The sequence below is a fragment of the Sarcophilus harrisii genome, chromosome 1 (assembly GCF_902635505.1).
Source record: "Sarcophilus harrisii chromosome 1, mSarHar1.11, whole genome shotgun sequence".
In the NCBI taxonomy this organism is placed as follows: Eukaryota; Metazoa; Chordata; class Mammalia; order Dasyuromorphia; family Dasyuridae; genus Sarcophilus; species Sarcophilus harrisii.
The window spans coordinates 633190622-633218183 of NC_045426.1; the positions used below are offsets into that span (position 1 = coordinate 633190622).

A 27562-nucleotide genomic window follows, 5' to 3' on the forward strand; every position below is an offset into this window, starting at 1 on the left:
AGAAGATACACTCCTTTTGATCTGGAAAAAATTAAGGATTTGAAAAAGGGTTGCACACTTTATGGGGCTACATTGTCTTATGTTAGGATGCTACTAGATAATTTGGCTTATAAAATCTTAACCCCTAGTGATTAGAAATCCATAGCAAGGACAAGTTCAGAACCTGGACAAAACTTGTGCCTTTTGGAGTATAGTGAATTATGCAGGATACAAATCCAATGCAATAAGCAAACTGGAGTTAATATACAAGTTATCTTTGACCAAGTAGCAGGTGATGGTCAGTATGTACACAATTCAGCACAAATTAATTACCCCATAGCAGCGTATGAGCAAATTGCTGCTGCTGCTACAAAAGCTTGGGGCACCCTCCCAGGAAAAGATCGAGGGGAAGCCTTCACGAAAATAGAGCAAGGTCCCAATAAACCTTTTGCTGATTTTGCGGGATGTCTGCAAACAGCTGTCACAAGAACGATTAGAGAAAATTCAACTACAAGAATTATGATAAGACAACTGGCTAAGGGATTACATGATCAGTCAAAAAGCAATCAGATGGCAGAAAAGGATTACAATTGGGGAGAATACAGGCTTTTTTAACCCAACCAAAGGGTGGTGTCCAGTGCAAGCAACTCCAATATAATGAGCAGCTTCAATATAATTCCCAGGTGATGTAGAGAGATCCAGAAAGTGGTGAATGGAAGGGACCAGATAGGTCTGCTTGAGGAAGAAAGTTTGCTTGTATCTCTACAGATGGAGATGGTTTCTACAGATGGTCAATGGAAAGAAGGTTTGCTTGTATCTCTACAGATGGAGATGGTCTCTACAAATAGTCAATGGAAAAGAAAGCTCTCTTCTTGGCAAGGTTCCAACAGGACTTTTGCCCACTATGAAGATACCTTCTTCTCAGTGTTAACCTTTGTTATTTCCCTGACAGGACCTTGCCACTAAGAAGTCTGTGCAAAGCTGACTCCTCATTGCCAAATTCCTAATGAGGAGTTCTGCGCACTAAGAAAGCTTCCTTCTTAGTGAACAATAAAATTCCCCTTTTTTTGCCACACACAGACTTTTGGGTTTGCAAATTCTTTTGCATTGGACCTGCGCTGACCAGAGGGGATTCCCCACCCCAATTCCCACACATCTTCTCTACCACTAGCCTCATCATTTTTACCTCATCAAAAAACCATGGTTGGTGGAGGATAAGAGTAAGAGGAAAGAAATCCCTTCTCTATCAAAAGAAACTTGTTTTAGATCTTTCTCCACTTCTGATCTCTGACTTGGCATCCTCTCTTACTCAAGAACTGCTGAACATCATCTAAATCTCCCAAGTGGAATGCTAATTTGTTTGCTTAAATAATCAAGTTATTCCCTTCTTGCCTCAGAGAGGTATTCTTGCTTCATTTATAAAGGGACTACAAGGTGTCACACCTTCTTGATACATTAAAATCTCATCTAGTATTGTATATCAATTTATCTGGGAGATTCAAGGGGAAATGGATGTGGAGCTGGGTAGTAATGGTCATATCTTTCTTGTAATGTTCTCTCTAAAATGTAATGTTCTCTGTTGAGGTTTTCTTGAGGTCTCTAGAGGCAGCCTTCGTTTCAGTTCAGTAATCACCACAAGTGCAGTCAGGTGTTCAAGTCCAAATCATTTATTGTCTCTTTCAAAGTCTTGTCTCCTTTCCTGGGACCCAGTTAGCTTTCTTATACTCCAGATCCTTTATTATCTCCTTCCTAGGGCTGGGCAGCTTTCTGGGGAGCTTTTTAGTCTGGCCTTGGTCTTAGTGAGAGAAGTGCAGGAGTCTAGGGCAGCCACCAGGAAGATCAAAGATCAAATTGAATTTCTCCCCTTGGTTCTGAGAGCTTAAGTTCCTGCCACCAGTCCTTTGCCTTCTTTCCAAATGTCTCTGAATCTCCCTGGCTGAGACTTCTAGTTTATATGCCCCACACTGAGTACAAACCAATCATTATATCACTAGGAAGCCATTATTTGTTGTAGGATTAAATCAATGCTAAACTAGATTTAATCATTGTCTCCTCAATTCTACTTAGTACCTTGTTTCACATTCTGGCCCATAATATTTCCTTGTAGGATTAAATCAATCATATTGAACCATGCTAAATTAGATAACTATTGTCTCTCTCTATCAATTCCATTGGCTTAGTACCTTATAAGAATCCTTTGTTTCAAGTTCAGAGTTCTGGCCCATAATACTTTTTTATACTCTACACACCACTCCCTCCACCCACTAGTTAAACATTTGCTGTTCCAAACAAAACCACCAAGATTGGGTTTTGGGGTTTTTTTTTTTTTTTTGGATGGTTGGTTGGTATTGTTAGTTTGTTTTTTGTTTTTTTGTTTGTTTGTTTCTTTCTTTGTTTTGGGGAGGGGTTTTTGTTTTGTTTAATTAATTTTTTTGTTTGTTTGTTTTTGCAAAATCTAGAAAACACTGTACACAATCTGGAAACTGACATTCTTCTACAAGGATACAGTCCTACCATGGCTGATGGGCTGCATTACAATAATGTCTAAATTAATGATTACAAAACTTTAACAACAACATCATTTATAAAATCTTGGGAATTCTTGCTTCTATAGTACTTGCAAAGCCTTCTCTAAAACAAAGATAATATTGAAAAAAAAAATAAGCTTCCCATATCAGAAGAAAAACTTGGTCCTATGGCATGTGAAAGATGAAATGACTCAGGAAAACAAAGGTTTGATCTTCTGAGTATATAGATATATCAAGCAATGCTTGCCAATTGCTCAACAAACTGGGACCAGACTTGCTCACTGAAGGACTCGACTTCAAATATAGGGGGAGACAGACTTTCATCCATTAAACAAATTAACTAAATAAAGTCAATTAATTAAAAGGAACCAAAGATTAGAGACTTTCCAAGTTGGAAGGGGAAGGGAGAAGAGGTGCAATTTGCTGAATTCAGAGAAAAAAAAGTGTCTATAAACAATCAAAGGAACATGGAAACAATAACTGATTGATCAGTACAAGGCCAGTTTTCAGATAAAGCATATGGGGTTGCTTGAGATGTACAATTGTGAGAAAACTCCCTGTTTCAATTTTTGGATCTGACTGAGTTTCTGGTCAACATAACCCAGATCCTTAATTAATAGTCTCTAAACTACAGGTAGAGATTGTCTAGGCCACATAAGGCCTAAGTTCAAACAATGCAATAAGGTTTTCTTCCAATTCCCACAATTAAATAAACTTTTCTCACAAAACAGATTTTGGACTAGACTCGAAATTTAATAGTTCCCAGATTGAGTCACAAGATAGTCAATGTCGTTCACACAATTCTCACAATTAACTACTTGCTGTCCTAATCCTGTAAATTCCCTCAATTTTCTCAACTCCCAAAGAGCTATCAGAACAAATGAGGCTTTCTCTATAGTGTAGAGGGCCAGTACTGGATAAGTGTAAGAACAGCAAGAGTCTGGCCCAAGTATTATTTGAGATCTGCTCTCTGTTAGGTAGGGCAAGTCATTCAAACTATTGGCTCACCATCTCCCAAACAATGAATTATAAAGACATATTTGATAAATTTAGAATAATCTTGATGTAGAATGCAAGCAATAGGAACAAGGCATTTTAACCATACTATTTACCCCTTAACAGGGAATTAAAGACATACTTGAGGTAAATATATTAGTATGATAGTTTCTGGTATTTATTACTGTTTCAACAAATTCTTTGTTATTGATAAACATCACAATTATTCTATTGGTATTGAAGAGCATCACATCTATGCTTTTACAATTCTATGTTGATAAGTATCTTGGTATTGATAGTTAAGGTAGATACTGAAATGTCAAAGTATGGAAGGTATATGATGTCACCTGAAGGTAGTTAGTAATATTGTAACACTAGCCTAAAAGGTATATAAACCCTGGTACTCAGATAACTAAATGGAGATTGCAAAGCATATCTTCAATCTGGCCTTGTGTATTCATTCACATTCCTGGTATTCACTGGAACTGGAAAACTACAGGGATTAGAGACCTCGAGTTGCCTAGTCACCCTTTATGTGAGAAAATAAACCATTTTGTCTTGGTGATAGTATAACAATACAGGAGAATGGGGTGGATATTTACCCATTTTTTTCTCTATCACTAAGGAAACCTCTCTGCTCCAGGTTTACACAAATTCCAAGTGCTAAAATATACCACACTACAGCATTAATCTTTTTCTATTACAAAGGAACCCATCCTCTCTAGACTCCCTCACCCAGACTGTATTTAACCTAGGATGGGAAGAATAAGTGAGATGTATGTGAAATTTTCTCTGGGTCCCTTAAACAAATAATACATTCAACTTTTCTGCAAGGATCCCTGCTAGCTAAAGACTCTCCATCCCCGCCCCCAACCCCTTCAACCCTTCAACCCCACCCACGAGTGGTGCTATAGAAAGCATGCTTAAGCTGATAGAAGGACAAGGGCTACTTATAACTTGGGAATAGGTAGCTAGACTTCTGGGTACATTAAACCACATCTCCCCTTGGTTCATAGAGCAGGAGCAGATCTCTCGAGAGATCTGGTCCCTGGTTGGACAACAGTTGTCTGCATTTTACAATGAAAACGGTCCTCATTCAATTTCCATCGAGGTATTTTATTTATACAATATAATTCAGTTAGCATTAAGAAACCCTATCCCTAGAAGAAAGAAAAAACCCATTACAGATCCCTACAACATATAAAGAATACAACTAGAAATTGGAATTCACCCCTTAGTAATGTTATGCCATAATTCTCTTTTATTGTCCTGACTCGGTTTCCCTAATTATCCTGACCCAATCCTGCCTTGGTTTCCCTAATTGTTCTGTTTCATTTTATAATTGTTTGCTCAACCCCGCAAAAGCTCCCTTCCCTCTTTATCAGAATATTTGATAAGGATAAAAGATCTTATGTTTTAGAACATCAGAATGCCTCTCCCCATCCCAAGCTATCAGAATATCAGATACTATCTTATCAAATTGCCTCTCCCCATCTCCAGTGTACTTCCCTCCCATTACGTGATCCCCATCTCCTGTGTCTCCCCCCACCCTGTCAGAGTCCCATCCCCCTCACAGTACCCTGACTCTGCCCCTGCCTCAGTCTACCCCCTAAGTCTGAGCCACGTGTATATATGTCATTGAGAACTCACATTGTTGGCTGGATTCTTGGAGACGATAGTCTCATTCAGCCCTGGGACCAAAAACCATGGATCCATTTGGTCCCAGTAAATCCCTTTCAAATAAAATATTAAATACTTTCTAATCTCGATCTTGCCTCAGTTTCTCCAGCATTACACTAAAGCAAGCAGCTAACTTTTTGTTTAAAAGTAAAACAAACTCAAAAAAGCAACAAAAAAAGCGTGGCATTGTCCAAAAGGAATTAGTTAGGCCTGACACTCAGGATTCCTAGGCTGTCAGAAAACCTCATCCTGTTGTGCCAAAGTTTCCTTTTAATGTAGTGACCCAGTTTCTCCAATTGTCCTATTTAGCTATTCTGCCTCAGGTTATAACCTTTCCCTCTTAATGTTTGATGAGATAAAGATCTACCTCAGTTGCTCTGCCCCAAAACCCCAGGCTATAATCATTCCCTCTTAAATAGTTGATGAGATAAAGGTTTTATATCTTTAGGTTATAGATATTCCTTCTTAATGTTTGACAGGATAAAGGTTTATCCATTTTAGATGTCATTAGAATATCAGGAACCTCCCTCCATTGTGTCATCCTAGGGGCTTCCCCCACCATTAGGTTATCCCCACCTAGGTAGCTCCTCCATTATGTCACTGGTCTTGTTATACTATAAAAAAGCTTGCTGTCCCAGTAGTCAGGGCTGAATTCTTTGAGATGATAGTCTCGTCCAGCCCTCTCTCCATTTAATAAACTACTGAATTGGTCTCTAACCTCTGTCTTGCTCATTTTCTTTAGCATTACAATCCTAAAAATCTGTAGTCCATTGGGATTTCAAACTCTCTGGGTTTAGAGCACTACAAAGCAAGCAATCCACATTTCTTTAAAAGCAGACAACAATGAATATGGACTTTTTCCCACAGCATGTCCTATAAGAATTGCTAGAACTATGCTGGAGATGTGATATGACACCACCTATGATCTGTTCCACAACTTGGGATGTATGGGTGTTCAGAAGTGCGAGAGCTGCAAAGCCCTTTTCAGGGCTGCTTTCCACCTTTGGTGTCCACCTTCACCCAATTCTCACCTGTGCCTCTAGGAAGCTATAGCATGCACAGCAGGCACATTCTGGTAAACCATTTCAGCAGATAGGTTAAACCAGGATGAGGGTAACCAACGGGCTCAAATCTGTTGGCAAGTCAGAGGGGTGTGTGCCTCAAGTCTGTGGAATGGGCAAATGAGAACAATATGTCCCAACGATCAGAAAAGTGGTAAAAGCAGGTGCCATGGTGTATTTAGTGCTTGGTTAAACAGTAAGGATGTCAAAGTAACCCTCTGAATCCTGGACAATTAACAATCATCCTGATTTTTGTCTTGCCACTAGATTTTGATTGATTCTGGAAGACAGAGAATGAGGCTGAAGACTTTGTGCGACTCTGCCTCACTTAAATCTAATTTATGTTCAGGTCAAAAGATATAACCCCTATCATCTAACCTTTTCCTATAGAAACTTCATACTTGTATCCTTGCAGCAAACACTGGCATGTAATAGACTATGTTATTATATAGAGAAGAAACAGAATAGAGGTACAAAGTGCTGGACTCACTATAGATTTATCCTCTCCAAGCTAAACATTCATAAACGACAAAAGTGGCAGCTCCACGGCAAGACAACTACCAGAAGACTTACTGTCTATAAATTAGGAAACTTCTCCACATTGTCGCTAACTTGGAGGGAAAGCTACACCACTACATAGCTGGAAGCAGTAGAACAGAAAAGGAGTGTGCAGCTGTCAGAGATTTGGTGGAAAGCACTGCATCTACTCATCTAGGTCAGAACAATCATAACATCATAAACATCAAAACCTGTTTGACAAAAATGAAGGGGAAATTCAGAAGCTGCTAAACAAAAAGCAAGAAATTAACAGGGTATGATACTGACTGGATAGTTTGTCCAGCTCTAAGAAGACAGCATTTAAATCCATCATAAATAAAGTGCAAGCAAAGATTGGAGAGATGGTTCAGTAAGAAGGCAGATGAACTTCAGTTTTACACTCTAAGTATCAATCCAAAGCACTTTTATGATATCCTGAAGACTGTGTATGGACCACAGACCTATGATGCATTTCAACAGCTCATACTGATGGAGCCACATTAAATGATAAGGACATGATCCTGAAATGGGATGAACACTTCCACAATGTTCTCAATAGATTGTTATGAATCAGTGCTAAAGTCTATATACCTCAGGTTGAAGTCAATCTCTCTTTAGTCAAATTTCCATCTAAAGAAGTTCTGAATGCCATTAGACTCTTGTGGAAAAAACATTTGGTATTCATTCTTTTCCAATTAAGATTTATATGGTTGGGGGTCTACTTCTCATATAAAAGCTGATGAAAATTTTCTGGGTTATATAGTAAGAAAAGGTTATCCCCCAGGAGATAAAGGGCACTTCTACTAACCATCTCTACAAAGGAAAAAGAAACAGGATTTCTATGACATTCATAAGATATGGATAGGAAGGGTGTCTCTCTTTTAATCACTGCCTACAAGATTGTGAAGACATGGGACACTGACACAGGGCCACTTAAGTATGTCATGTAATATCTCCAAAGAAACATGAGCTATGGAAATTTTAATTCATCTCCACTCCAAATGTACATATGGACTATTTGTACTCATCTTGTGATAGAGCCTTCTAAGCTCATATTGGTTTGATCAGCCACAGCTGAACACACTGCACCTTGACCTCAACATAGTGATGCCATCATCCTTCTTGAACTTAGCAGTGTTATTTCTATTTGTAATCAACCAGCAGGCACAATTTGCTTTCCACAGTCATTTACTAAGATGGCATCATAAGAACAGCAGCTACAAACATTCCCCTGTAAGACCCCAGGCACACTCTTCTACAAATACACACAGCAAGCATGGGGAAAATGGGTTCAAATGTACAATGACAGTTAGGCACAGATGTAGGAAACACACAGCAAAAGCAAACCACAACTCCTGGCACTAAGTGTCCTAAAGGACCTTTTTTTCTTCCTGGATTCCTCATTTAGCTCTCCTTTAGGGGTGGTCTGCTGACTTGGTTGCTCAGCTGGTTTTGTAGGGCCTACCCCGTCACAGCTGGCTTTCTCCTCTGCTGCCAGAGGTTCTCAAAGCTCTTTCTTACTTCAACTCTTTCTGTAACTCTGTCTCTGGTGTGCCTCCAGTGATCCATGCTGGATACAGTATCATTGGTCAAGTAGCTTTCCTTCAAAGTGACAGGACCATAACTCTCCTGCCCCAAAATCAAAGCTCTGACTCTTTTTTCACTTCTGGAAACTGGTTTGGAACTGTGTCCTCTTCAATTTTTTCAGGGATTTGCTATCCATAGTCCTTAATTTGTGTTGTCAAGTTCAGTCGTATTTCACTCTATGTGATCCCATGTGTAATTTTCTTGGCAAAAAATAAGCAGTAGTTTGCCATTTCCTTCGCCAGTTCATTTTATAAATAAGGAACTAAGGCAAACAGAGTGAAGGGACTTGCCTAGTCACATAGCTAGTAAATGTCTCAAGCTAGATTTGAACTTTGATCTTCCTAACACCAAGACTAGCATTCTATCCATTGCACCATCTCACTACCCCTAATCCCCTTTCCTCCCCACCTACCACTAATCTATTAAGGCTAATTTATCTACTCAGATAATTCAATTGTTTCCTCCTTGATTCAGAGAAGTACTGGTATCTCATAGAGAATTATAGGGTATTACATCTTGTTAACAAATTAAATCTTCATCATATGTAACCAGATTTTGTGCCTAAATCACCTGAGCTAAGATCTGATCCTTAGAGGTGATCTAGTTCAAACTTTTCATTGAAAAGAAGACCCAGAAAGGTCAACCAATATGCCCAAAGTCGCATGGTACTAAGTGGCAGCATTAGGATTAGAAACTAAATTCTTCAATTCCAAAATCAAAACTCTTCCCATGGCATTCTATCAATTTATTCAACTGAACAATTTTATTCCATTTTTCTAGAATTAAATGCAGACCATAAAATTATTGATGATTCTGAAGGAATAACTAATAACATGGGCAAGATGAACAGAAGCAGAAGGTACTTATTGTTCAATTAAGCACCAAGGCTTCTGTCAAACTAGAAAAGAATTTGTTCACTTCTTTACTGAACACAGAAGTGAGCACAGAGTCAGAATGTCCCTATAGCAAGATCAAGGAGTTCTTACCCAGAATATGCTGAGAAGTTAACATAAACTACCTAAAATCTGAAAGCCAAAAAAAAAAAGATTCTGGACTGGACACAGAAATGTAAAGAACATAAATAGAAAGACAACGTCACATGAGTATACACACATATATACATACTGTCCCAAAAGTTCTTAGTGAAGTTTTTAAGATGAAAAGAATGAGAGAGAGTACATGCAAGAGAGAATGAAATTGAGTGTAAGAATAAGAGAGAGAATGAGAGACAGAGACAAAGAATGAGACAGAGAATAAGAGACAGACAGAAAATGAGAAACTGGCGCCTGAATGTGGGGCATAAACAGCAGCATCCGACAGCTGTTTGTGAGTAGGATCCTTTCAGAGTTCCTTTGGTAACCCACAGTAAAGGAAAGGGAGAAGAGACCTGGTAAGACTTTTTTAGTCGGGGTAATTAAATGGACCAACACATCAAAGGACCGAGCCAGGAGACTGATGAGAGACTTAAATGCCTGTTATGACTACAATTCACTTCTCCATTTGAAAGTTTACCTCCATGACATCTCACATGATTTAATACCTGCTACAACCATCCAGAGGTGATAGTGTTGCTTGCATTCCTCAGTGTGTAGACTCAGATAATTTGCTATTGCAAATGCACAAATTTACTGATCATGCTGTGAGGGGAAAATATCCATAAAACCAAAAAAGGGGAATTGTTAAGGGCGATGTCTAGGCGAAAGGGCAGGTCAATTCTCCGAGAGCCTCCACAGCTGTGAATCATAACATCTGAAGGAATTGCAGCCTTACTGACACAGGTGTTGCTTGTGGACTGGAAATGAAATAAATGGGAGGCAGAAGAAAGAGGGGAGAGCCCAGAAAACGCAACTACATCTCAATCTCCTTGTATCATCATCATCCTCTCACATGAAGAGATTCATTCTACAGGTCTGAGTTAGACCTCCATCAGCCACTGGCAGGTGGCTCCCATATCACAACAAGAGACAGAGACAGAAATTGAGACAAAGACAGAGAATGAGATCCAGAGAGAGACAGAAAGACAGAAAATGAGAGACAGAGAGAGATTGAGACACAGAGACAGAAAAACAAAGACAGAGAAAGAGAGATAGACAGAAATAGAGAAAGAGAAATACAGAAGCTGTAACCTGGCCCTGGAATCATGGGTCTCAGGTTCTGGTCTTGGCTGTGATCTTTATTGCTTTAACCTGAACAAGTCACTGAGCTTCTCTGAGAATCTTAAATGAAGATCACAGATGCAGCCCTATCTTCCTTGAAGGACTGTTTAGGGATTACAATGAAATAAGACATGCCAAGATGGGCCACACTGTATACACACAGGCCCTGCCCTATCTACACTGCCAGATGCTGCCTAATCATATACCAGTATTTGGAGCTAAACTGTCAATAGTTGCATGAAAACTCCATTTAAAAAAATGATATAAAGGAATGCCTATAAATTAACTCATGATAAAATCTATAATCTGCAAATAACATAGTAAAGTTGCTAAGGCAAGTTGAAGTATATATGATAAGAAATCACAAGATTTTAGATAATATAGTTAAACCTTTCTCATTTTATAGAGGAAGGAAACTAAGGTCTAAAGAGTTTATATGGTTTCCTACTAGAACCATTTATATTAAACACCTAAATGAAAGAACACTATGTTAGGTGCTGAGGAGGAGCTTTCTTCTCTCACCTCACTCCAGGAGATAACAGTCTAGCAGAGGGACAAGAGATAAGCTCAAATAACTCTCACAAAGTATATCAAAGACTGATCCAGCCATTCTGGAGAGCAATTTGGAGCTATGCCCAAAGAGCTATCAAACTGTGCATGCCCTTTGATCCAGCAGTGTCCCCATTGGACCTGTATCCCAAAGAGATCATAAAAAATGTTTATGGCAGTCTTTTGTGTGGCAGTAAGGAATTGGAAAATGAGTGAATGTCTCTTAGTTGGGGAATGGCTAAATATGTTATGGTATGTGAAAGTAGTGGAATATTAGTATGCTATAAGAAATGATGAGCAAACTGATTTTAGAAAACCCTGGAAAATCTTACATGAACTTATGCTGAGTGAAGTGAGCAGAACAAGAAAATATTGTATATAATAACAGCACTATTATGTAATGATCAATTAAGTTAGACTTAGTTCTTCTCAGTAATTTAGTGATCCAAGGAAATTCCAATAAACTTTGGATGGAAAATGCCATCCTCACCTACAGAGAGAATCTGAATGCAGATGGAAGAATACTATTTTCATTTTTTTTTCTGTTTTTTTTTTTTTTTGTCATAGTTTTTCCCTTTTGTTGTCCTTTTTCTCTCCCCAAATGACTCATGAAAATATGGGGGAAGGGAAATGAATGTATATTTATAACCTAAAAAATTAAATTAGAAAAAAAAAGACAAAGTATATCAAAGGGTTGTGAAACAAAGTACAAGGTGATGTACGGAAAGGTAAGGTATCATTATAAATGGACTGAAAAAAGGAAATGGCTTAAATGATGAGTGCAGGTTCAATAGATTTAAAAAAAAAAAATAAAATAAAAAAGACAGATATTTCAGAAAGAGGTAACAACACTAAATAATGCCACAAAGCCAAGAGGTTGCAAGACTGGGATTCCAACTCGGATCTTTAGTGCCTAAATTCAGTAGCTTTCTAAGGTACCATTCTGCTACTCACCAGCCTGCCCATCACAATGCCACATTTGTCACAACATTCCTATGAGGTCGGGGATATAATGGTTATTAAAATACTGAAGCATGATTTTCCACTTCTGCATCCAGGGTCCCTCTTATTTCATAACACCAAATGTGATCCACCAAAAAAAGAGTCAGCTCATGTAGAGACATTTACCTGGCCTGCTGAGAAACAAAACCTCTGAGCAAACCATCTTGGTATGTGGTAAAGAGGAATCTTTTAGCAAAGGCTCTAAGGCCTAAAAGAGAACCCAAGAGTTAGAATCTAAGGTTGCTAAAGAAATTTTATAAATAATAACTAGTACCAGAAACAAGGGAGGATTAAGGGAAGTACTACATCTTTATTTCATCATTTGTACAAAACACTGAAAATTTATCAAAGGACCCTGAAATTAAAAAAATTTTATTTTCTCGTAAAAAGGCATACCCTATAGACATGTAGCTGATACTGGTCATACATAATACAATAGACAGAAGATCATTTCTAAATTGGGCTACTCCCAATTACTTATTTTTATGTCCTTCCAGAATTATAAAATCTCAGTAGTTAAAAAAGTCCCTCAGAAGTCATTCTCAACAATTACCTGAAGGATAACACATCATCAACAAATGATCATTCAACCTAAAAGTAAATATATGTAATAGTAGGATTTACTATCCACTGAAGTAACCCCTCCCCCTATTTTTTTGGACAGCTTTCATTATTAGAAAATTCAATATAATGAGTCTGATTTTTGACATCCTATAACTTTGACACCAGTCCTGTCTTCTGAGCTTAAACAAAGAAAGTACTCTCCAAAGAGCTAAAGACATTACTCTTATTTCTATTAAGTCTTCTCTGGAATGAATATCCACATTTCTTTAAACCATTTCTTGCGAGGATAGTTTTGGCTTCTATCATCTGAATATTCTCTGTCTTCACAATATCATTCTAAAATGTCCTGAGGCCAGGACAATGGATGGTTAAAATAGCACCTTAACTATTACCAAATAGTGAATCCACTAAAGCCTCAGGAATTTTTCACATGACCCATGGTTTAGTCACATCTCACCTCACCTTTTTACTTGGATTACTGATTTTCTGAATATAAGTAAAGGACAGTTCATTTATCGCTAATAAATTTCATCTTCTTCAACTAAAACCCTTCTTCCCCTCTGGCCCATCAAACACCAAGGTGCCCTAGATTTTTAAAGGCTATATCAAAACAGGGAAAATTCAAGCAAATCTTACCAAACTGGAAAGACTTCAAATCTAGGCCAGGAAAACATGAAAGGGTAAGAATGCTTGCCCTAAAATAAAGATTCTTCTCTATTCCATTCCTTACATTTATTTTCCATTTGGAAATTTTTAGTTTAAAAGAAGAGAAAAAAATATGGATCCATATATACTTTTAAGAACACAGATTGGATAGAAAGTAGTTAAGCATCCTCCTTTAGCTTTTACCTACACCCCAGTTAAAGGTAAGATAAAGAAACTGATCCACAATAGTGGACAGAATGAATTGTATGTTAACAAAGTATAAAAAAAATTTTTTTATCAATATTTTAATCTAATTCAAACATTTCTTAAGTATCTTCTATGGGCAAGACACTGTATTAGATACAAAATTAAAGGAGACAATGATTTGTTTGATATATATATGTTTGTGTGTGTCACATAACTAGGAACATAACTCTGCCAGATTTTAACTCAGGTCATCCTGACTTCAAGGCTAGTGCTCTATCTACTGCACCACGAAGCTACCCCAGTATATTTATTTTTAAATTGCTTTGAAAGTCTATAGAATTATAAAGTCTTTCATAGCTGAACTTCCCTGGAATCTTATAGGTCATCTAATCAAGTTTCTCTTTTAACAGATGAGAAGTTAAGAGGTTAAGAAAAGGGAAGAGAATTGCTTAATGTCATCCTAGTCCTGTTTTCAACTCTGAAAGAAAGCCCAAGGAATATATTGAGAAGAAAGTATGTCTATCTACCTCAAAAGAATCTCTATAGTCCTCTTAATAAGTAACAACACATAAATGCAAAGTCAAGATTTTAACCCAAATTTCCCAATTTCCAATCTTTTCATAACATCATGTTGTTCTCAACATTACAATCTAATAGAATTAAAGATTGTATAATTAAATGTTAAGCGTTAGATTAACCTCTAATTATTCTTTACAGGAAAGTATTTTTATCTACATATATATTCAGGTCAACTGTATATCCTAACTGGAGCTTGTTGTAACACAGTCTTTATAATAGGACAATCTTATATCTTCATTAACTAATATTCTAGGGCAGCTAATGTTAATACTATATCTCTTTGACAGAGTTTATAGCTATTTTAATAATGTTCCTATATTAGGCCACAGATTAACCAAGTTTATAATTTACACAATCTGTTCTGAGCTAAAGAAGATCACAGAAAAGTTCTAATGAACATATATTGTAGCTTTTCAAAATTATATAGTTTGAAAGCAGTCAATACATTTACTGATACAAATGAAAACAGTCATTTATACTATTATAAGATAAGGCTATTAGCAATCCCAGGGCTTTTCTGTATGATCTCACCATAGTATGGATTAAAAAGTAGACATTCAAAATGACATCATTAATCTCTAATATTTAAGGAAGATAAGTGGATTTCTATATGTTACAGAAGAATAAACATATTTATTTAGTTTAATTTAAAATTGTAGTTAAAAAAAAAACTGGGTATGTGAATGAATGGGTAGTCATGAACTTTTTGTGACCCAATTCCTCTGCTTAAAAATCTTACCTCCATTTTCAATAGCCACTACTTACCTGCCCTGATGAAACTAAGAAGGAAAGAAAAAGATATCATCAGCATCCAAAGTATTAATTTGGTCATTAAAAATGACAATATCAATTAGCATGTTGGCATCATGCCAGGTGTCCCTTAGTGAAAGGAATAACAACGAAAGCAGCAATTACTACTGCCAGATATCCATCATGCAGAGATCTCATCATATTAAACCAAACCATTAAGAAAGTGCCAGTGAGGCAATTTCTCACTTTCATTCAAAATTTAGTGTCAGGTGTTAATTTATATCTGTTGCTCTGCTCAATCTGATTAATTAATCCTTCATTTACTCAACAAGTAAAATCAATAAAGATATGTTTCTAAACTGGGTTTGTTTTTTTTAAAAAAAAATTATCTAATAAAACCAGTAACTTCTGCCATTAACCTAAATGACACTGAAAATCAAGGGGAAAACACTAAAGTTTTAGATGAAAAGTGAACTTCACTAAACAACATAATCGCTGAGTCAAGAAAATCAAGAGAAAACAAGCAGCAAATGTTACAATCATTTTCCTTTTTACCTAAATTATTCTACCTCCAACAGTGAAATACACATCTTAAAATAGGCAGAAAGGCTAATGAATGGAGCCTTCTGGCAAGCCAAGAAATCTCTAACAAGAAAAAATTTTGTCAACAAGAACATATAGTCTATTTTGTTGCCAAAGGAACCTATCTCTCATGACATTTTTTTTTCTCAAATAACAAAGAATAATACATTTTGGAAAGGTGTGTGTTGGAAAAGGTGAAGAACTTACAGATTCTAAAGTAGATCAAGCCTTATAGGCCTCAGTTTCAACTTCTCCGGAGTCACATGATTTTAGATAAGGCCTGGACTATGCAGCTGAAGAAGCTGTATATCACCTTGTCTACTACATTCCACTGACCAACTAGGGGAACAGTAGATTTATGTGACCAATCACAAAATATAGAGGGTGGGATTTTGGAGGTTCTTTGTCTGAAATGTATAAAAGCTGTAAGCATTTTCAAGGCTCTGGCCCTATCTGCTGTGAAATTTTGCTCGCAGACTAGGATGGGGTCCGCTTCTCGAGATTCTAATAAATAATTCTGCTTTCTATGAGTGATCTCTGTAGTAGTCAATTTGGGTAGGTCTTTTTGTCCCAAACAGGTGTATTCTATGACTTGCAAGAAAAAAAAATTTCACCAACTTAAAAACAATTAAGTTGGATCTAAAATCTGGGTCTTCAATACTCTTACTGCCCTAATATCAGAAAGATCAAAGTCCAAAGGAAAAAACATGATTTAAAACTTTCCTTCTAATGTTACTCATTGTAACTGTAGGCAAAAAGCATTTATGTGAGCCATTGCTAAAATATATATATATATATATACATATATATATATATATATACTTGAATTCATATTTATATACAAAAACTTAAAAATCCATTAATTTGGGTTATATTTATACTTCTGTCAATTGTAATCATTCCTTTATTTCAACTAAGACTCCTTTGCATTTCTCATCTGATAAAAAGTTATATAATGATATCAATAAAGCAAGCCAGGAAGCATTTTATTAAGCACTCATTAAGCATGGCTACTGTGCTAGTAACCTGGGATAGATGAAAATGAAATAATAGTCCTAGCCCTCAAGGAATTCATATTCCACTAGAAAAGACAATAAGGACATATTTAAATATATATAACAGATTCAAAATAAACACAGAAGAGGCGGCAGCACCTAGGATATATAGCAAAAGTTTCAGGCAGAACAGATGTTCTTGACATCTTTTTGTTTCATTTTATTTTTTTAATCAAATATCCCATTGAAGTTTGATAAAATCTATGGACCCTTTCCTATAATTATGTCTCTAAATGCACAGAATATATAGAATTGCAAAAGAAATAAATTATACTGAAATAGTTATAAAAATATATTTTAAAATAGACCACAAGTTAAAAACTCTTAATGTAAAAGCTTTGAAGAAAATTAGGGATTCTAAGCAGCATATATGAAAACAAAAGCATTCTAAGCCTGTGAAGAAAAATAAGATATGCACCAACACGTGTGAAGAATAGAAGAAGGCCAATTTGTGCCCTAAAGTATGTAAAGGGGAGTAACATCAAATACGGATAGAAAGGAAGGTAGGGTTCACATGGTGAAGGGTTTTATGTGCCAGTCTGTATTTGGTCCTAGAAGTAAATTAATCCCCAGAGTTTATTAAGTAGGGAGACAGCCAGAACTCTAATGTTCTACCTACCAGTAGATAGGGAGTTAAACTCAATGACCCAAAGCAGGAAATGTGGAAATGAGTGAAAGGATAGAGGATCTTTGCTGCACATTGGGGCACACAGGTGAATGATTCAGGAAAGGCTCAAAAGACAGGTTGAAGCCAGATTACAAAGAGCAGTCAAAAGAATATCGAGCTCTCAGCAGGATGCTTTTCAGAGACTTACATGAACTGATGCTAAGTGAAATAAGCAGAACCAGTTGTCATTGTACACAGCAACATCAAGATTATAGGACGATCAATTCTGATGGATGTGGCTCTCTTCAATATTGAGATGATTCAGAACAGTTCCAATGATTTTGTGATGAAGAGAACCATCTACACCCAGAGAGAGGACTGTGGGAACTGAGTGTGGATCACAATATAGCATTTTCATTCTTTTTATTGTGGTTTGCTTGAATTTTGTTTTTTCTCATTTTTTTTTTCCTTTCTGATCTGATTTTTCTTGTGCAACAAGATAATTGCATAAATATGTATGCCTATATTGTATTTAACATACACTTTTACCATATTTAACATATACTAGATTACTTGCCATCTAGAGGAGAGAGTTAGGGAAAGGGGGAAAAATTGGAACACAAGATTTTTCAAGGATCAATGTTAAAAAAAATCATCCTTGCATATGTTTTGAAAATAAAAAATTTCAACAAAATTTTTTTAAAAAAGAAAGAAAACCTATACAATAAATACTACGCATTTTAATTAAATTAAATTTAAAAAAACATATCGTTCTTCAGGGGAGATAGGAAATACAGAAGGCTTTTTATTTTTTATTTCTAATTTAAATGTTATAGATATAACAATATATTAGGAAAATCAAATCTGGTTTTCATATGTAGAAAGCCATCAAGAGAGTTGTAATTAAGGAGTAATAAGGACCTACCTTACCACAGTGATATTAGTGAAAATGTGCAAAAGATCAATCTAACTAAACTTGACAAATCTCTGTGAAACATCATGTGCCAAGCACTGGAGGTTAAAAAAACAAAAATAAAATATACCCTAACATCAAGAAGTTTCTATTATATTGGTGGATTACAGTATATTCTTTAAAGTAAAGAAATATTCTCACACACACACACACACACACACACACACACACACACACACATATATAATATGAAGTAAATTCAAGTAGAGATGGCACTAAAAACAAGGGAAGGGCAGAGATAAAGGAAGGCCTTACATTATATAAGTGGTTCCTGACCTCTGCTTTGAAGAAGGCTAGGCATTATAAGAGATGGAATTAAAAAAGTGCATTATAGACAAGGGAGACCACATAAGCTAAAACATAGAGGTAGAAGACAAAATATTACACATAGGGAACATCAAGTCAGTCAATTTGCTAGGACTAAAGGATGCATTAAGGAGAGTAAGAGGAAATAAGACTGGAAATTTAAACAGGATGTAGGTTTTAGATTGTTTTAATTGCTAAGCTGAGGATTTCATTTCTTATCCTAGAGAGAAAAAAGAAAACTACTGAAAATTTCTGAGGCAAAGCTAGAGGACCTGATAATTGATATATGTGTAAAGTTATAGCATATAAAAAGATCATAACCAAAATTTTAAATATAGGTGACTAAGGGATACCACTAGAAGAAAGAAGGGGAGGAAGGGGAGAAAAGATTTGAGGGAAATTCAATAAGTTTGTTTTTGGATACATTAAGTTTGAGGTCACAGTAGAAAAAACAGGTAGGTACAATGAATTATAAGTTTGACATACAGCATACAGTGAGAAAAAAGCTCCAATCCATCTACCCATGGTTCTCTACATCCTATTTCTGTGTGTTTTTACATCAGGATTGTTAAGAAAGCAGAGAAAAAAGTAGAGTATAAGAATCAGAATAGAGTCATCATAGACTATTAAACTATAGTTATGTTAAACTATGTACTACAAGTTTATAAAATACTCCCTAAAAAGGGATTTTAAAAAATCTTGTGAATTCCAGATAACACAAAAAATACTTGTTAAAAACTACCATCATCATCACTCCTTCTCTCCAGTACCTACTATGCTACCAAAGAGATACTAAAAGAACCTTCTAAATGAGAAGATCAAAGGAATATTATGCTAGATAGGTCTTCCTGAAGAGCACTGGCATCTCATACTCAACATGTGCAAAATGAAACTGTTGTTTTCTCCTTTAACACATAGACTCTGTAGGCATATTACTTTGTTTTATCTTTAAAACAATACTGTGAGATAAATACATCAGTACTTCAAAAATCTATAATTTTGGTCAGCTTGGGTACTACCCTTTCCTTGATGCAGGTTGCAATCTCTCTATAACTTAGCAGATATTCTCTGCTGTGGTAGAAAAATTCATCACCTTGCAATCAGTGTGATGTTGAGCATCTCCAAGTGGAGCTAGGCTGGTTCTTGAAACAACTGAGATACAATCAGAATCTTGGATTCAGTTTAGTGTAGTCTCTGAGAATTCAAAAAAACTTACTCCACATTGTGATGAGGTATAAAATAGAACTTTACTGGAAAGTGAGGCAAAAAGGAAAGAAAATATGAATCCCATTTTAAAAGAGAAACTAGAATCTTGGAAAGGTTTAAGGACTTTCCCAAGATCTGCTAACTATAAGGAATTCAAACCAGAGTTTCTAATTTCAACTAGTTTTTCACCACTACATTTTTACATGTGATAAAAGAATTAGAAAGTCTCTCCAATTTTTCAACAATCACATTATTGCATAAAATTCAAATATTGAAGTAATTGAAACTAACAACTGAAAAATACTTCTTAGCTGCTGTGCAACAAGGAAATTAAATGCACACATGTGAGAAAATACAAAACAGGCTTACTCTAGCAGTCTCAGTGTTTTCATCTACAAAATGGAAACAGTAACACCTAAACTCCCTTCTTCATAGTAATGTTATATACAAAACATTTAACATACTACAAAAATGTAAGGTAACCATGTAATAAAAATATTCCTAAGTAACAAGACTACAAAACAAAAATAATAATAGCCCAATTTTATAAATGAGGAAATTTTATAAAGGTCCTGAAGAATTAAATTACTTTGTCTGAAGCCAAGCTAGTTACGGTCAGAATGATGAGAAGAGAACTTTCTAGACCTCTTGACTTCTGTCCTTTTCCAAGCAGTTCCAAATAAACCAACTACCATTAACCTGAAGACCTTTAAGGGCATTCCTATTGGTTCAACATTATTAAATCACCCAAGTTCTTCTACTTTCAACTTAACTACCTTTGCATCATTAATTAATTTGACCTCATAGAGTCAACATAATGCAATAACATTTCACATGAAAACAAAAATGACATCTCTTCAATATAAACAAGACAGACCTGTCATTTTGGTTAATCTCTCTGGGACAAAGACACAACTGAGGATGCTTTAGGAAAAAGATATGCTTGATTATTATGCCATGTGAAATTTATCTTCTTAGGGGGAAAAAAGTCTGTTAAGTAGGAAGAACAAATTTACAGGAAAAGATACTAGAATTGAAGAGGCTCTGGGTTCAAAATCTAGTACTGTCGTTTATCATCTGAATCAGGTAAATCATTGAATTTCCATGGATCTTAATTTCCTATTCTGTAAAATAAGTGATTGGCCCAGGTCTAAAGTTCCTTCCACCTCTAAATCTATGAGCCTAAATTCAAGATAAGGATGATAAATCTTCATATACTTATTACCAGTAAGATCATCAAATTTAATGACAAGTAAAGTTCTTTCCAACTCAGATTTTTTTAAGAGGTGTAATGAGAGAAACTGGTACAAATTCTGATGGACATGGCCATCCTCAGCAATGTAATCAACCAAATCATTTCCAATAGAGCAGTAATGAACTGAACCAGCTACACCCAGCGAAAGAACTCTGGGAGATGACTAAGAACCATTACATTGAATTCCCAATCCCCATATTTTTGCTCACCTGCATTTTTGATTTCCTTCACAGGCTAATTGTACAATATTTCAGAGTCTGATTCTTTTTGTACAGCAAAATAATGGTTTGGTCATGTATACTTATTGTGTATCTAATTTATATTTTAATATATTTAACATCTACTGGTCATCTTGCCATCTGGGGAGGGGCTGGGGGAAAGAGGGGAAAAATTGGAACAAAAGGTTTGGCAATTGTCAATGCTGTAAAGTTACTCATACATATAACCTGTAAATAAAAGGCTATTAAATAAAAATAAAAAAAAAAGAGAGAGAGAAACTGGTACAATGAGAATTACTGCCCTTAGGAAGAGAGGGGAAAGAAAGAAGGGAAAGTGGTTAGAAGAGAGTGATACCCGGATTCAAGTCTGGTTTTAGCATTTATTGGTTTGTGAGATCTTAGGAATTCATTCTCCAATTCTCTAAAACAATGATAATACCTATCTTCTATACTTCACAGAGTAGTTAGGTGGCTCATATGATATAATGCATATAAAGCTCTCTGTAACTATACAGGATTATTGACTGTAGGTTGTACTTATTAATTCCAGGAGTCTCAGCTTTTAATAATACTTACACATATATAATACTTATACATACATAATAAAAAAAGCAAGAAAGGTGAGAGAAAAGAAAAAGACAAAGACAAAGGGATAGAAAGAGAGAAGAGAGAAAGGAGAGAATGAGAAAAGATGAATGGAAAGGAAGAAAGAAAGAAAAGTAAAAAAAAAATCATTATCATTATGGAACCATCTTTCTTTTAAACACAAACTGCTTGGTTGAAAAATCTAAGGTAATCAAGTCTAAGTGTTTGGCAACTACCAGAACTGAGATGATGAGGCTCTTCAAACTTAAAAAAAAAAAAAAAAAAAAGTGAATATCACAGAAATAAATCTTACTAGGACAGCCTAATTCAAACTGAGATTTAGAATTTATTACTTTCCTCTCTGGTACTTCTGGGAGATATCATAAAACATTTTTCAAAACTGAGGTATGAAAAGAGCACTACACTAGGCACTAAGGAGAGACAACAGCAAGTAGCCAAGTACAACTTCCTAAAAATTCCTTTAAAGAAAGAAAGTGATTTGGAAAACAGAGAAAGATTCACATATAGCCACAGCTAAATAAAGAACTAACTTTTCTTTTTAGCACTCACTAAAGTAAAAATTAGGATCACAGTTTAACAACTGAAAGGGACTTTAGAGGCCACAAAATTCAGATGTTTTACAAATGAAGAAACTAAATGTGAAATCACATAGCTGCTAAATGTTTAAGGCAGAACATGAACTTCTATCTACAGGGTCACCTAGCTGCCTTACTACAAAGTGTCTAGTTTAAAACCATGTGCCAATTCTGGATGAAATACCTATAAAATTAACTAATATGCTATCTATAATATTAAATGAATATAAAAAGAATCTACAGATCAAAGAATGTCACCACACTGATTCAAATTAAAAATCAGAATTTTCTTTCCGGCAATAACTAATTATTGTTCATAGGTAAATTAAAATGATAAAAACGAGAAGGACCTTCTACTTGGAAGAACTAAAGAAAGGGCAGCAATAGCCAACAATAGCAAACTCTAGAAGAAGCTACTGAAGAAGAAATTATCACTTGATAACCTCCTCTGGCGGGGAAAAAAGACTCCAAATATTCAAGATTGTAGATGTCTAGGAATTTCCCTAGATGTTATAAACAGAGGACAGTTGTTCAATAATAATAGTAATTATGATAATATTAATAGTAATAATAAAGCCAGCATTTATATAACACCTAACATGTTCCAAGTACTGTGCTAAGTGCTTTACAAATATACAATTATATTTCACTTGATCCTCACAACTCTGAAAGATAGGTGCTGCTATAATCATTCCATTTTACAGATAAGGAAACTAACGTAAACAGAAATTAAATGACTTGCCCAGAATCATACAAGTATTTGGGGATAGATATGAACTCAGAACTTTTTAACTTCAAGCCCAACACTTTACCCATTGCATTACCTTGTTACCTAGTAGATGTCTATTTATTAACAATTTGGAAATGGAAAAAAGAGTAGAAAGCAGTCCCATTTTGTTTTCCTCACTCATTCAATAAAACATTTCTTTGTTAATTTTGTAAAGAAGATCTTGAAAAGGAAGGGAGAGAAACTACATTAGAGCACTGAGTACTATCAGGTAGTGGTTTTCTAAGTGGAGGCTACAAATCAGAGGAGTTAAAATTGCTCAAATATATAACATATCGTTAATATTGTGACAGTCAAAGGCAGAAGGACTATTATAATGATTTTGATGCAAATGATTCCCAAATCTAGATCTCACACCTTAACCCCCATCCCACATCTCTACCAAGCTGCAGATACATATTTCCAACTGACTGCAGGATACCTTCACTTAAATGTCCAAGAACACTTCAAATCAGACCTTTCCCAAAACAAATTCATCCCCTTTTGCCCAGTATTTACCATTTCTCCCAAGTTCTCTTGTTCCTACTAATGGCACGACTATACTCCTAGTCACGTAAACTGAAAATGTCAAAACTATATTTGATTCTTCTCTCTTCCTCCTCTCCTAATATTCAAATCATCATCTTGTCCTATTTTATTTGGCCTCTGAGATAGCTCCCAGAATTGTACTTATTTTTCCACGTATTACCTCTCTCTTGGAATATTTTAATACCTATCTAATTTGTCATCTAATAATACCTATCTAATTTGTCTCTCCTCTCTTCAATCTATTCTTTCATTCAGTTGCCTATATAATTTTCTTAATGCATCACTCAGGTCATACCAGTGCCTGGCAAATATAGACACTATATAAATGCTTATTCTCTTCTCTTTTTATTTTTCATTATCAGAATTGTTCCCCATCACTTCCTCCAAAAAAGATATAAATGCCTTTTATATATTTACTTAAAATGAGCACCCTAAATTACAAATGTAGGTAGCTGAACATAGCCTGCTGGACAGTATTTATTTACTTCCCAGAACAATTCCTGAGCTGAGGCAGAGAAATGGCCAGCCTTTTTACCTGTGTTCTCAATGACTATTGCAATTCTCTAGGTGTTAGTATGCTTTAAAAAGAAAAATAAATTTTTCATAAAATTTACTCACCCTGATCAGACAAAAAATCCAACATGGTCTGTAAAAGGAAAGACAAATGTCTCACTGAGAGTGCAGGATTCCCCATTCTTCTGGAGGCATACACTAATTCATGAAGCAAACGCATCTGCACTGCTGCCCATCCTCTGTGAGTTCCTACAAGGGAAGGATCATTTTTAAGTGTTCAAAAAATGTTAAGTAGCCTTTAAAGAAATGCATAATGATGAACTATGTAGAAACTTGATTATTTAAAAAAATGCATGGACTCTCATAGCATCATAGCATTTACAACTAGAAAAATTCTCAAGATTAATAGATTCAAGCCCTTCATTTTATAGATACACACAGTCATGTGGGTAACAGAGTCTGAATTCAAAACCAATGTCTAGAATAGATTTCATTACTTTTTTCCCCAAATCCATTTTTCTTTGAGTTTTCTTTTCCCCCCAAAAGGTACCACCTCATTCCCAAGCTCACAACTTCACTATTAGTCTTCATTCCTCACTCTACCTCACATAACCAATCAGTTGTCAATATTGTCCTTCCTATTTCCACAACTCCAAATCTAACACACTTTCTACTACACTGTATTCCCCTCTCAAAAATAAAGAAAAATCATGGATTATAGACATATACCAGGTAGAAAAGAATGAAATTCAGCATGTTATCAAGGTTTTTAAACTACTTTGTCCAATACTATCAACCAAAAGAATACTTGACTAGGACTCAGAAAATCTGAGCCAAGTCTTGGATCTCTGAACAAGTCTTTTTGGGGACTCCAGTTCTACTATCTCTACAATGAAATTAAAACCTTCCTGATAGCTATATAAAATATAAGATACAACTGGACACAATTTAAGAAAAGCCATTTTGCAACTGAATTACTAGAAGTTTGGGACAAAAAATAATCATCAACTCTTTCACCATTAGGGATATAAATATCTAATTTGTAAAAATACAATAATCTACCCCCAAAACTTGTGATATTTTAAGAGGTCTTTATTAACCCCACACTGATTTCAATACCTTACGAATCTATGATTTCATCAATATGAATATCCTCTCCAACAAAGAAATTTGTAATCCCTCTGATCTAATCATATCCTATCTTATATCACACTTATTGCTTACATGTTGTGAGATGCCTGAGGTTAAGAACTATGGTACTATTCATGCATTCAGATCCTAAATCCCTAAAAATGACTTTTCCAGTAAGTCACAATGCCTACTAGTATCTTAGGAATTCTTTAAAATACAAAAACAGTAAGACAGTACCTTTAATATAGCAGTTATAGGTAAGAGAAAAAGAAAGTCCTCTAAAATTATCTATCAGTGGAAGCAGAAGCACCAAAAAGCAAAGCAATGAATTTTCTTTAGAGGTATCTAATTTAGTCATGAATTCAAGAAGATCCAATTAGACTAACTTCAATGCTATCCTATTAAGTCTATTTTCTAATTTTCAAATTGGACCAAATATGGCATTGCTGAATTAAAAAAAAAAAAAACAAAACAAAAAAAACCCTAATGATCTAGCTAAGAGAGGATTAACAACAAATAAGCCTAGGTTTTATGGCACTGCTGAACATTAATATTGGCTAAGCCATAACTTGTGTAATTCAAATTACCTTTCCTATAAAAATAGAAAGACTTTTTTTGTTAAGATAGATAGATCTGCAACTACAACTAGAAAAGTATATAAGCCCAATAAGCTGCTAGGGTGATAAATTTTTCAAGCACAATATTTTTAATACTTAAAAGTAAGTTTCCCATTTTTAGGGTTTATTGCAACCACTATTTTGGCCATTAGCAAATCTATTTGATTTGTAAAGCTCCCCTTTTAAACTTTCCTAGAGAAAATGTAATCCCTCATAGACAGAAAAGACAGAACAAAAAGAATAACCAAAAAGTCATGCACTCTCAACATTAACAAAATAATAATAACATGAATATGTGCTTATTATGTGTTAGGCACTATTCTAAGCATTTTTACAATTATTATCTCATTTGATCCTTCACAACAACCCTGGAAGAGAGGTGCTATTATTATGTCCGTTTTACGGCTGAGGAAACTGAGGAAAACAGAGGTTAAGGTACCTTGCCCAAGATCACATGGTGTTGAAGTATCTATGTCTGATACCTAAGTATCTATCCTTTGTGTTAGCCATCTGTGTCATAAATTTTCCTAAGATGGAGAACACACAGAATTCTGAAGAAAATACATAAATATTCCCACTTATAAAGTAACTTGTCATCAATGAAAAGGTTCATTTTAAGCAATTGTTTAATCTTAAGCAAAAGCTTAATCTTAAAAAGACTGATGAAATAAGAGAACATAGCCTATTGGAGAGGAGCTAGCCTTAGAGGCAGGACAACCTGGATCAAGTCCAAAATATCACACATCCTGGCCACATAACCCTCAGCAAGTCACTTCAGCAACTCAGTACCCCAGGCTACTCTCTGAATATAAACTGAATTGAGGATTGATCAGTGATGGACAGAAGCAGCTACACGCAAAGAAGGAATACTGGAAAATGAATGTAAGCTGTTTGCATTTTTGTTTTTCTTCCCGGATTATTTTTACCTTCTGAATCCAATTCTTCCTGTGCAACAAGAAAGCTGTTTGGTCCTGCACACATATATTGTATCTAGGATATATTGTGACATAGTTAACATATATAGGACTGCTTGCCATCTGGGGGAGGGAGTGGAAGGAGGGAGGGGAAAAATCGGAACAGAAGTGAGTGCAAGGGACAATGTTGTGAAAAATTACCCAGGCATATGTTCTGTCAATAAAAACTTATAATTATTAAAATAAAATAAAATAAAAATTTTTATTACATGAAATTTAAAAAAAAAAAAAACTGAATTGAGGAAAAGTTCCAATGGGCTTGAAGCTCTCCACCAGGAGCTCCCTTATACTGATTAAAGCACAAATCTGAACTTTTTTTTTTAATCTTCAAAAGTACCATTTCAATTTGTGAGAGTTAACTTACCTTTCTCCCCAAGTACAAGTCAATAACATTCCAGTTACTCTTTATTTTCATGTAATAAAATATTTTGAATTCATTATTGTTACAAAGCACTTTTACATCCATTATCTTATTTGATTCTCACAACATCTTGGTGAGGTAATATGAATAAGACAAAAACTGTCTTTGCTAATAAATTGGCACATAGAGAATCTGAGGAACTTTTTGAAAAGTATACCACTAGCAAATGGCAGAGCTAGGACCAGAACCCAGGACTTCTGACTAAAATTCAGCCCCCTTTCTACCACACCACATTGTAAAATACTAATTGTATTTGGCACAGAAAAATTTGGAGAGTTGAAATCTTGTTAAATGATTAGCATTGTCATCTGTGATGCTATGTGCTCTCCTCATTTACTCCCCAACTGTGTCACATAATTCAGAAGTGAATGATGTCTGTTTGTATGAA

The 27562-nt window shown here is 35.4% G+C and overlaps 1 protein-coding gene across 3 annotated transcripts in view; it reads right to left on the minus strand.

Moving 5' to 3' along the window:
* Positions 1-27562, minus strand: part of TRAPPC9 (trafficking protein particle complex 9) — a 955484-nt gene that overhangs the window by 840788 nt on the left and 87134 nt on the right. For all 3 annotated transcript variants that reach the window (XM_031955139.1, XM_031955089.1, XM_031955202.1), the window contains one exon: positions 24137-24280. In XM_031955139.1, coding sequence (XP_031810999.1) covers positions 24137-24280 — 144 coding nt within the window. The remainder of the gene's footprint in view (positions 1-24136; positions 24281-27562) is intronic.